General features: G+C 43.0%; 1 protein-coding gene across 2 annotated transcripts in view; it reads left to right on the top strand.

Moving 5' to 3' along the window:
• Positions 1 to 13,057, top strand: part of inpp5a (inositol polyphosphate-5-phosphatase A) — a 408,597-nt gene that overhangs the window by 224,352 nt on the left and 171,188 nt on the right. For both annotated transcript variants that reach the window (XM_061962827.1, XM_061962834.1), the window contains exons 7-8: positions 3,661 to 3,713; positions 8,353 to 8,472. In XM_061962827.1, the coding sequence (XP_061818811.1) occupies positions 3,661 to 3,713; positions 8,353 to 8,472 (173 nt within the window). The remainder of the gene's footprint in view (positions 1 to 3,660; positions 3,714 to 8,352; positions 8,473 to 13,057) is intronic.

Below are 13,057 nucleotides of genomic sequence, written 5' to 3'. Positions count from 1 at the left end.
AACAATGTAACTTAAAACATTTGTATGCACGTAAGACACTTAAGAACTTCAGTATATCAGTATGTGGAATTAAATTATGGAATGGATTAAGCAAAAAAATCTAACAATGTACCAATATGATCCAATTCAAGAAACTCTTCAAATTTAAAATGTTTACAAAGTACAAAGAAGAAGAACCATGATAAACATTCTGAATTTATTCCAATGCTTCCATTAATTTTCTAGATAATCTCATTTATCTCACTATATGAAATATAACTTATTATTATTTATTTATTTATGTTTAATGGTATTACTTATGGAGTGTATTGTGAATAAATTAAGAACAGGAAATTAACAAAAGTGTTAGCAACTGCTCATCATCATCGGTATCCTTCCGTCTCGGGAGACGATGGGGTACATCCAAAAAGGGGGGTGGGTCTCACTGCGAGATGGCCCCTGGCACCCGTTTCTTTCGCCAATCGGATGGGCTTAGAACCGGTATCTGCTGGAGTGACCTCTCCAGTGGACCTCTCCAGTGGATCTACACGGCCTGGGCATGGAACTATGGAGGGCAAGCTGTTGTCCAGGCAGCAAGCCCCCCCCCCCTCTACGCATGGCTGGTGGATCTAAGGGAGCGACAAGTGTCGATACAACTTGGCACCAGCGATGCCGCAGGAGTTGCCGGAATGACTGCTATGTAAAGGAAAAGGGGGTAGGATTAAATAAGCTCTGTTTCTTCCTACTCCTTTTCGCACATGTTGAATAGAGAAACTGGAAATTGTGATGTATCATGTTGTATGTATGCATGTTCGAAATAAACTCAAACTCAAACTCAAACATGACCACGGCTGGACAAATACTATGCAGAAACACACTCGCACAGTACTGGGCTTTGAATCATCTCAATAGTGTACAAAAAGGGCTATTTTTCGGCACATTTAAAATTCCATGAACTCGCATCAGCAAATAAAACATATCTCGACGCGGTACTGTCAAAATTTCAATAATTGTACAAACATAAACCGAACTTGTCTCACAAGATCTACTGTATTTTCTGGACTATAAGGCACCTTAAAATAATTTTTTCCCCCTCAAAACTCGACTGTGCACCTTATAACCCAGTGTGCCTAATGTACGGAGTAATTCTGGTTTTGCTCACCGACCTCGAAGCAATTTTATTTGGTACACAGTGTAATAATAAGTGTGACCAGTAGATGGCAGTCAAACATAAGAGATGCATGGTATGATGACAATATCACTCAAGTAAACAACACCAACATTATATATGTTCCATTGAAAATATAGAACATTACACACGGCGCTCAAAAATCGATCAAAATGTTTTAGTACGACTTTGGTAAGCTACAAAGCTTACCAGCCGCTTGATGGATTGTCGGCACATTAAACATACGAGTATTATTAAGGTGTGTGTATAAAGTAAGACATATTATCTGGCGTTTTGTTTCTCAATATTATGCAAAAGAAACTTTTTTTACCTTCTGGTACCTGCTGATCTGTATTTGGGATCTTCGTAAGTCCTGAAAAATTGTGCGCGTCCGCCTTTGTAGTCCGTGTCAACGATGTAGTCGATAAGCTTCTTCTTTTTTTCTATCTTCTTTTTAAGGGACATTCATCCTCCGCTGTTGCCATTTCTAATATAAAGTAGTGTAAAGTTCTTACTTATATCGGTCAGTAAACTCGCCATGAAAGCGCTAAAACATACCAGTGTAGTGAGTTTACATTATGGTAAATGGGTTGTACTTGTATAGCGCTTTTCTACCTTCAAGGTACTCAAAGCGCTTTGACACTACTTCCACATTTACCCATTCACACACACATTCACACCCTGATGGAGGGAGCTGCCATGCAAGGCGCTAACCAGCATCCATCAGGAGCAAGGGTGAAGTGTCTTGCTCAGGACACAACGGACATGACGAGGTTGGTACTAGGTGGGGATTGAACCAGGGACCCTTGGGTTGCGCACAGCCACTCTACCACTGCGCCACGCCGTCCCCATTATTCACTGAAGAAACTTTAGTTATTAGAGTTCCGGTCGGACGTTTTTTTCATGGGACACATTTCCTTGTTATTGTTTCCGGATGAGGAGATGCTGCTCCGTTATTGATTTAAGTAAAGTCTGAATGTCATTAAAACAGTTAGCTCCATCTTTTGACACTTCTTCCACGCCCGTCCTTGCATGCTACAAAAAAGATGACGGGGAGAAGACGCTGTCAAAGGTGAACCACATAAATAAGACCTCCCACAAAACGGCGCATCCGGAAGCGACTGTCAGAAAGCGGCTTGAAGATGGTCTGTAAAACATAATCTATGCAACCTTTTGACCAAAGAACCAGCATTACATGTTATGTAGAACACAAGGAAGTGTTTTACATTTAGAAAAAAATATATATAATATGACTCCTTTAATGCGCCCTATAATCCGGTGCGCCTTTTATATGAAAAAAAAATCGAAAATAGATCATCCATAGGCAGTATGCCTTATAATCCGGTGCGCCCTATAGTCCGGAAAATAAGGTAGCTTCTCTTGAAATGAACTTGCAAGTATATATCTGCAACCTAGCCAACATTATGCTCTCCTCTGGCCACTGTGTGTTAAAAAAGAGAATAGATATCAGATTTCCCTGCTACAAAAGTGTGGCTCCGGTGCGGCTCGGTTGATTTGCTTAGCACTGCCTTCTCTCACAACTTGTGATTGGATACTCACTTGCGGGGTCACAAGTGAGTGTCCAATCACAGGAGGCGTACATGTCATGTGGCAACTTAGGGCACCTTCTGTCAACAACTCATGATCTGATTGGCTATCGCAACTGTCTACTAACTGTATGTGCACTTTGCACAAGCCTCTGCATTATTGATTCAGAAGGCCTCGAGCAGATTTCATACAGCGCTGAAAAAAAGGCTAGCTGAATTCTGACAAAAGCTCTGATGTAAAATCAGCCACACTGCAGCCAAATATGACATGAAGAGAATGTGATAAATACTTTTATATATTTAGGGAAACTAAATTGAAATATAAAATGAACTTTTATCAATTTATGATCATGATTTATGATAGGCCAGCAGAAAAGGCCTTGTTGGCCCTGACGGCCCACCACTGTTTTTTTGGAGGTTTTTTTTTTTGTCCTGTCCAGCTACTCAGGCAAATCACATTGTTGATGTAGATGCCCATATAGGCTGTACAAATTTGCTGTACAAAAGAGAAGTGTGGGATACTTCTCTTGTTATTTAGGGAAAGTAAATCAAAATATAAAATTAAGATTTATCAATTTATGATCATGATTTATGTTAGGCCAGCAGATAAGGCCTTGTTGGCCCTGACGGCCCACCACTGTTAAGTACTCCTCAAGACTAGTTTTTGAAAGTAAAATATTCCAAATGATGGCACGTGAATTGGTGCAAAAGATCACATCAATAATATACAATACATTTACAAGTTTTGCTTAATTGAAATGACAAGGTTTTGTAGTCTATGCAGTTGTGTGCTGTTTGGAATTCAGCATGCAATTTCGAGAAAGTCAACATTTACATTAAAAGTCTATATACAGGAATCAATGCATAAATCAATTCATTGATTGATGCTTTGTGTTAGTGTTGCTAGTATTTGACAATGGAACTTGTTGCTGCATCTCTCTAAACTGAATCTCTTGTGCTTTGCAGTGCAAGTGGTCCCGAAAGGGATTCATCAGAACTCGATGGGCACTGCCTGACTGGTGAGTGTCTTTTTTTTAAAATTTCAATCGGCAACAATGCATCCCCTCATTGTTAAACCCTCAGTCATTAGAAGTCGATCACTGCAAAAAGACATGAGTATCCAATCGTGGCTGTCATGTCTGGCACTTTAGAAGAAGAGGAAATAAGCTACGTTAGACAGCACAAGCAAGGAAAAGTTACATAGCTGCATCCTCTGCGGACAAGCCAGTGGGGGATTTGATTAGACGTAATCATGTTAGTCAAGGAGTTGCATATGACAGATGACACAAAACATTACATGCAATTGAACCTGTGTGGGAGGAATGCAAATGTTGTCTTCCAGCGTGCAGAACAGAGGATTGTGGGTGGAAGGGCGGGTCGGGGTGAGCAGTAATCTAATAGAGGTATGGCATTAGAACTAAAGAGCTGAAACGGTATGCGTTTAATAGAGGCATGATGTTTGACAAGAGCAGCAGAGAGAAAGACTGAGTGACTGGTTAAGTGATAGATTAAGATAAAGGAGGTCATGCATGCATATTTGTGTTTAGTACCTCATGAGGATGACACCAACTCTTAAATGCAAAAAACAAAACAAAAGCGCAGTGGGCTGATACAATCAGCATAGAGATACATTTATCGATATGTATTGAGCTATCTTGACATGACAAGCTGAATAAAAGCAGATTAGCACTTTCCTTGGTGCCTCACAGGTTCTGATGCTTGCATTACAGACTAGAGCTTGTTCATTTTTATTGTTGATTGCGGTGAATCCTGGGAGGACGCTGTGCCCCGCAGGAATTATTTCTCATGATTATTTGTCCCTAAAGGGCCCTATTCTCCCATGTGCTTAGGTAAAAAAAAAAGATGTGCGACTGCACAGATTCTGACTGTGTAGCATTTTCCCCTCGATTTAAGTCTGTCACTACGTGCCTTCATCCAAGGTGTACGCTTTCGGTGGAGCAAGCCTTAAATGTGGCCTTTTGCGTATTCTCTTATCGTCTTAAAGGGGACCTGCACTTTTTTGGGAACTTTGCCTATCGTTCACAATCATTATGAGAAACAAAAAGACAAAAGGTTTTTTTTTTTTGTAAAAATCGTCTCGCTCTTGGTAGCTAGCAATGCAGCTAATGGGAGCAATCAATTCTATTTTTAGAGCACTTTAAAAATGCATTCAAAAACGGCCGACAATACTTCATTTACGTTCTGTAACCTGTATAATAACCAAGCTGTAGCGACATCGTTGTTGTAAGAGCTACACTGAGGCGTGCTTCGGTATTAGCCGTAGAAGCTAGCTACGGCAAGAGATAAGCTGGCTTCTGCGTCAACACCTGAATCACGTTTGAGTTTGTAATGCACAACACAATGTGATAAAACACTAATCTGCACTGACTGAAAAACATGAACGATCATATTACAGTGTCTGTAAAATATAAGCCCAAATTTCTTGTTTTGTTTGTACACAGCTAGCTCGGCAGCGTATATACTGTAGTTGCAAAACCACGCATGACATGCTGCGTGTTTTATGATCAATATTAAAGTGTGACTCACCAGCTGGCCTGTGGTCATTTTTTCCTGTTTATTTTGGGTAAACACTCCATTTATGTCAAAATAGTATGGCTACAAGTACCACATTTACAGCGTCAAAGTCACGCTGACCTAGGGCTGGGCGATATATCGATATACTCGATATATCGCAGGTTTGTCTCTGCGATATAGAAAATGACTATATTGTGATATTCGAGTATACGCTCTCACGCAGTTGCTTTTAGCTGCAGGCATTACACTACAGGCTCTCCTCACTCTTTCCTGCGTCTCCTTCTCACAGACAGACAAGCGCACCTTCTTACACACGTCACATACTGTCACGTCATACGTCACATACGTATACGCCCTCGCGGAGCAGAGAGGTAGCAGCATGGGTAACGTTAGCTGTGATGCTAGCGCAGCCGTGCGAGTGGTAATACGAGAGAGAGAAGGTGCGAATCTGGTAACAAATGAAGGACGGTTTAATTCCCCCAAAAAACAGCAGGGGGTCCATCGTCTGGCGGTGGTTTTGCTTCAAGTGGGAATATGTCGAACAGACAACCTTGATTTGTCAAGTGTGGGGCAAAAGCTTTGCTATAAAAAGTAGCATCACTGCTAATATGTAGCATCATTTGAAAAGTCACCTGCTAGAGAATGAAGAGTGCTTACTTCGCATGTCAACATCTCCGTTCGGTGCCACGTGCCCACACCATCAAAATGCCGAGGCAAACATTTCCAGATCAACACCGTATGAAAAAAATAGTGATTTTTTTAGTTGTGATTTCCTTCTCTGCATGAAAGTTTAAAAGTAGCATATATTAATGCAGTATGAAGGAGAATGTTTTAATGTAGACACATAGAATCATCATACTGCTGTAATTATATGCATCAAGTGTTCTTTCAAGGCTAAGGCAAAATATCGAGATATATATCGTGTATCGCGATATGGCCTTAAAATATCATGATATTAAAAAAAGGCCATATCGCCCAGCCTTACGCTGACCTCACTCTCCCAGCTTCAGTCTGCTCCAACGTTTCACACTTCCTTCGTGCTCGCTTCTAGAAGCAGTAGGTCATCCTCCGTATTTTCAGGTTCAAAAAGATAAGGTTGTGAATCCTCATTTGTCTAAAATAGTTGTCTTCTCTGTCTGTTACCAAGTCTGCAATGGTTTGAACACACTTGTGTTTGTTTAGGATAGGATAGGTCTTTATTGACATTGCAACAAGTACAACAAAACTATGTTTTCAGCACAAACCCTTTCAAGATTAGACAAACAAACAGTGTACAGGGTTACAGAACAGGAACGCTGATGAGTCGCCACGAGGCGCCCCGTAAAAGGTGGGAAAAAGGTAAAACGCTGGGGAAGAAGATGAGTAAAAAAATACAATCTAGACTGGGCTCCTAAGGGGGTCTGGAGTGGGAAAAAACCTCCATGCCATGCACACATAAACATGTTACATTTAATCACGACAACTCGCATCAATCGGTGGTGAAGGCGTGGGGTGGGGGAGGGTGTGTGTGTGTGTGTATATGCCCATTGTCGGAGCGATGACGTCACAACGTGACGTTACATCGGGAAGCAATCCGCCATTTTCTCAAACACCGAGTCAAATCAGCTCTGTTATTTTCCGTTTTTTCGACTGTTTTCCGTACCTTGGAGACATCATGCCTCGTCGGTGTGTTGTCGGAGGGTGTAACAACACGAACAGGGACGGATTCAAGTTGCACCAGTGGCCCAAAGATGCGAAAGTGGCAAGAAATTGGACATTTGTTCCGCACACTTTACCGACGAAAGCTATGCTACGACAGAGATGGCAAGAATGTGTGGATATCCTGCGACACTCAAAGCAGATGCATTTCCAACGATAAAGTCAAAGAAATCTGCCGCCAGACCCCCATTGAATCTGCCGGAGTGTGTGAGCAATTCAGGGACAAAGGCCCTCGGTAGCACGGCAAGCAATGGCGGCAGTTTGTTCCCGCAGACGAGCGAGCTAAACCCCCTATCGACCCTAGCTTCCCTGGCCTGCTGACATCAACTCCAAAACTGGACAGATCAGCTTTTAGGAAAAGAGGGTATGTCTACAGAATATATTAATTGATGAAAATTGGGCTGTCTGCACTCTCAAAGTGCATGTTGTTGCCAAATGTATTTCATATGCTGTAAACCTAGTTCATAGTTGTTAGTTTCCTTTAATGCCAAACAAACACATACCAATCGTTGGTTAGAAGGCTATCGCCAAATTCGTCCTCGCTTTCTCCCGTGTCGCTGGCTGTCGTGTCGTTTTCGTCGGTTTCGCTTGCATACGGTTCAAACCGATATGGCTCAATAGCTTCAGTTTCTTCTTCAATTTCGTTTTCGCTACCTGCCTCCACACTACAACCATCTGTTTCAATACATTCGTAATCTGTTGAATCGCTTAAGCCGCTGAAATCCGAGTCTGAATCCAAGCTAATGTCGCTATAGCTTGCTGTTCTTTCCGCCATGTTTGTTTGTGTTGGCTTCACTATGTGACGTCACAGGAAAATGGACGGGTGTATATAACGATGGTTAAAATCAGGCACTTTGAAGCTTTTTTTAGGGATATTGCGTGATGGGTAAAATTTTGAAAAAAAAATAGAAAAATATAATAAGCCACTGGGAACTGATTTTTAATGGTTTTAACCATTCTGAAATTGTGATAATGATCCCCTTTAAAGTGTTATCTTTTTCATTGATTTCAATGACGTTTACAATTGTTAGTAAAACCCCTGCCATCACTATTTTTATGCAACCAAAAAACGCTAAAGTGCGAGCCCGCCTTTATTCAGGACTTTTGCTTAACTTACTCTTGTGGAAGAATAGGTATAAGAAGAGCATGCGTAATGTCCAGTGCGCAAAAAAAAAAAAAAAAACTTTTTTTAAGCACAAAATGGGAGAATAGCACCAACAGTGGGCAGCCACTCCAAATTTACAAGTTTACTGACATTTCAATGTATTTTTCTGTAAAATTCAAATGATTTAGGTTATTCTGTATATCCCATTTAGAACCAGCATCTCCTGTAGTGGACTTTTATGTTTTGTCCACTGTTTTGTCCTGGCTTTAAGGAGGTCAAATATAATCAATTCCCTCACACTGTGTTTTTTTATGTCGCAGTTGTTTAGACCTGGTAAACATCCACCTATTCCACGATGCATCCAACCTGGTGGCCTGGGAGAAGAGTCCCTCCATCTACTCGGGAACCAGGCAGAAGGCGTTGGGCTATGTTTTAGACAGGTACATTGAAATACATGACCCTACTTTGTTTTTAATCCATATTCATTTGCCTGTGACATTGCTAAGCGCTCATGATGATGCACACGGTGTGTTTTTTATAATAGAGTGCTGTCCTCTACCTGCCGGGTCCCTTCCCATATTAATAGCATCAGAATGCATAGCATGTCCCCCTGTCATCCACTTTGAATAACTATATGTATATGGGTGACATAGTTGAATTATGAGACACATTTTATTTACACCATTCTCTCTTTGATGAAAGAATGGCCCACCTTTTAATGGACAAGGATGTGAGAATGTTTTCCTGCATTTTTATTATGCCCTTACTTTGCTGGATTTACTGGCATGATGAAGATTCTATTTTGATTGAATCCTCCACTTTTATTATGGTTTTACAGATTCTTTGTTCTTCAATGTCAGCATGTAAATACAGGGCTGTACACTTACCTTTTTCACGTGTAGCACCAGTGCTACTAAATGGAAAAAATAGTAGCACATACATTGTTTTGGAGTACAGGAAAAAAAAATCGTTGCAATATCAAATGTCTGAAATATCACGATTTCATTCCATCCATCCATCCATCTTCTTCCGCTTATCCGAGGTCGGGTCGCGGGGGCAGCAGCCTAAGCAGGGAAGCCCCGACTTTCCTCTCCCCAGCCACTTAATCCAGCTCTTCCCGGGGAATCCCGAGGCGTTCCCAGGCCAGCCGGGAGACATAGTCTTCCCACCGTGTCTTGGGTCTTCCCCGTGACCTCCTACCGGTTGGACGTGCTCTAAACACCTCCCTAGGGAGGTGTTCGGGTGGCATCCTGACCAGATGCCCGAACCACCTCACCTGGCTCCTCTCGATGTGGAGGAGCAGCGACTTTACTTTGAGCTCCCCCCGGATGACAGAGCTTCTCACCCTATCTCTAAGGGAGAGCCCCGCCACCCAGCGGAGGAAACTAATTTTGGCCGCTTGTACCCGTGATCTTGTCCTTTCGGTCATAACCCAAAGCTCATGACCATAGGTGAGGATGGGAACGCAGATCGACCGGTAAATTGAGAGCTTTGCCTTCCGGCTCAGCTCCTTCTTCACCACAACGGATCGATACAGCGTCCGCATTACTGAAGACGTCGCACCGATCCGCCTCTGGATCTCACGATCCACTCTTCCCTCACTCGTGAACAAGACTCCTAGGTACTTGAACTCCTCCACTTGGGGCAAGATCTCCTCCCCAACCCGGAGGTGGCATTCCACCCTTTTCCGGGCGAGAACCATGGACTCGAACTTGGAGGTGCTGATTCTCATCCCAGTTGCTTCACACTCGGCTGCGAACCGATCCAGTGAGAGCTGAAGATCCTGGCCAGATGAAGCATCTGCAAAAGCAGAGACCTAATCCTGGAGCCACCAAACTGGATCCCCTCAACGCCTTGACTGCGCCTAGAAATTCTGTCCATGAAAGTTATGAACAGAACCGGTGACAAAGGGCAGCCTTGGCGGAGTCCAACCCTCACTGGAAACGTGTCCGACTTACTGCCGGCAATGCGGACCAAGCTCTGACACTGATCGTACACTAAACTTACACATGTGCACTTGTACATATGAACATAATGCCATCATTAGGCCTACTGTAACACTCAACTAAACACAGAGAACATCCCTAAACTGTAATAGCACTGTCGCTAACACGAGTGTAGGGCTGGGCGATATGGATCAAAACTCATCCATCCATCCATCCATCTTCTTCCGCTTATCCGAGGTCGGGTCGCGGGGGCAGCAGCCTAAGCAGGGAAGCCCAGACTTCCCTCTCCCCAGCCACTTCGTCCAGCTCTTCCCGGGGGATCCTGAGGCGTTCCCAGAACAGCCGGGAGACATAGTCTTCCCAACGTGTCCTGGGTCTTCCCCGTGGCCTCCTACCGGTCGGATGTGCCCTAAACACCTCCCTAGGGATCAAAACTCATATCAAAAGTAATTCAAAAAGTGACTGAATTACTAGCATAGTTACTATTTAATAAATGTAATTAATTACTAGGAAAAGTAATCATTGCGCTACTTAAAAAAAATATTAATATATCACGCATAATACAGTTAAGATAAGTTTCAGTCTGCGTCTGTGTGTGTTCCTTTTAAGAAGCGGTCCTTGTTGCCTAGTAACGTGTGACGTCAGCGAGTTCACGCTCAGTAGCATGAGCTGTTTTTGTTCGCTTAGCAAGCTAGCAGCAGAAGTGTGTCGGCTCTGACTGAAACTCTTTTGAATCTTTCACTGGTTTGTGTTACCTCTGCTTAGTAAAAAAAAAAAAATTGAATGTGCTTCCATGGCTGTATGTTCTTGTCAAAAAATGTGGTATTATTTGGATGGCGCTTCAATCATTGATTTGTTGTTCATTATTTCCTCGGTTGAAATTGTATTGCATGTTCAAAATAAACTGAAACTAACTAACCCTCGGTTAGTCAGTGCAGTTTGTATCAAGTTTTTTAGGTGGTGAAAAAACAGTGTCTTTTACTGACCAGTTCCTCCAACTAAGACTTTCTTTATTCTGTGTTGTGAGCAACTGGACCCCGCTCCCCTCTGTGTACGGAGGAGGAAGTGGAAACATCTGCAGCGCACACAGAATGATACCTCCGAGTATCATTTTCACAATCACAGTCCATTTGATTATGGTTAAGGTTTCATTTTATTTCAAACAAGTTACGTTGTTAATTTACAATAGTTATTTAATAGTTGTATTTACAATTACATGATAGCGCTCTCTTGTCCCATGTACCAAACAGCCAAATAGCGTTGCAAATAATAATAGCTTCCTCCGCGACTTGTCCAGAAGTTGCACAGTCCATCTTCACAAAGGTAGTTTCCTCTGGTTTATAAGTTAAACCATGAAAAGTAAACTGATGTTTATGAATGATTACTTCTAGTGTAGACAAACAAGTCGATGTTGTGGCTGTCGTCTATCATCACTCTTACGGCGTGGCGCAGTGGAAGAATGGCCGTGCGCGACCCGAGGGTCCCTGGTTCAATCCCCACCTAGTACCAACCTCGTCATGTCCGTTGTGTCCTGAGCAAGACACTTCACCCTTGCTCCTGATGGGTGCTGGTTAGCGCCTTGCATGGCAGCTCTCTCCATCAGTGTGTGAATGTGTGTGTAAATGGGTAAATGTGGAAGTAGTGTCAAAGCGCTTTGAGTACCTTGAAGGTAGAAAAGCGCTATACAAGTACAACCCATTTATTTATTTATTCAAGAAGGAAATACAGTATCTACTCAACGGCAGTTGCTGTTGCTCCTTTTGGAGACATTGTCCCTTAGTGTTTTGGAAGAGAGTGTTTCATTGTGTATTTGTGTTTGAAGCCAACATTTAAGTGCAGTAGTAAAGGTTTGAAGTCTGACTAAACCATCAGTGTTGTGTGTATTATGAACATCATTAATTACTTACATTTGCATGGTTTCTGGTCTTTATCCTCGCACTCGATAATGTAGGGAGGTCTGCGAGCTCACTTTGCTTTGAGGGAGGTACTACACTCCCCCCCTACCTGACGGCTAATTCGAACGCCTCTTGATTGACGTGAACTCACAAAACCAAGGAAGGAGGGCAAAAACAAGGGCGGAGGGGGGGGTATTCGAATTGAGCCTAAGTGGGATTCTTTATTTGGACACTTGATTCCGCGGAATGATACAGTACGTGGACAAACTAACTCGTATGACCCTGCAACATTTGGCCGTACAATAACGGAGACAGTATACGAAAACCAGGGCAAACGTTTGGCAAAAAGTCGGACATACCAAGGTACCACAGTATGTATGTAAATAGATGAGTGTCGGACTTGGGAGTTATTGTAAGTGGAAGTTAAGTTCTTCCATGTTCTGGACAGCCTGGTTTTTAGGCTTCCATGGATTGGAAGTTGGGGGCAATGGGCCTCGGTCGCTCACTTCTAGGGAACTTGTCGTGCGCAGATCCGGATCAACCGAGTGAGAAAAAGCTGGCATTGCAGAAGCAGAAGGAAGAGAGGAGGAGCACAAAGGGTCCTTGGGCTCTGTAAAGGGCAATAAATAATGGGTCGGTCCTTTCACAGAGACTGCTAACCTTTTGGCAGCCACCAGCAAACTCCATTCTCCTCTGCTGATCTGGGAGGACAATGTGCCCAGCCTGGGCTTTGAATGAAGTGCTACCACCAACAGTGTTCCCATTCAGCGGCTGGTTGGGAACCATCTTTTTGACTATTGTCCTAAAAGTGACTCCTACCCCCAGAAAGCAGAGCAGGAAAAGGGACAGGGGGAATATCTAAAGACCCACCCTCTCCTCCTTCCCCTTTCCTCTTCTCTCTCTTCTCTCTCTCTCTGAGCTCTAATCTCACATTGCGGGATGGGGAGAGAAGCAAGAAGGGGGTTCCTGAACACACCACCAGCTGAGATCCACAAGGAGTCATTACAGGGGTAACACACAAGAGGACAGAGCTGTGCTACTGGGCATCAAACATCAGCTCACACCTTATCTGGGGCCCAGGCTGTATAATGCAGCTTACAGCCCATTGAGAACTGATCTGATAAGCCTTTTCCTCTGTGCCTCTTTTAACCGCTAAACGGTGTTTATCTCCAAAGTGCTTCAAG

Source organism: Nerophis lumbriciformis, linkage group LG02, assembly GCF_033978685.3.
Source record: "Nerophis lumbriciformis linkage group LG02, RoL_Nlum_v2.1, whole genome shotgun sequence".
NCBI lineage: Eukaryota > Metazoa > Chordata > Actinopteri > Syngnathiformes > Syngnathidae > Nerophis > Nerophis lumbriciformis.
Note: the sequence above shows the minus strand (reverse complement) of the source record. Positions and strands in the feature narration are given on the sequence as shown.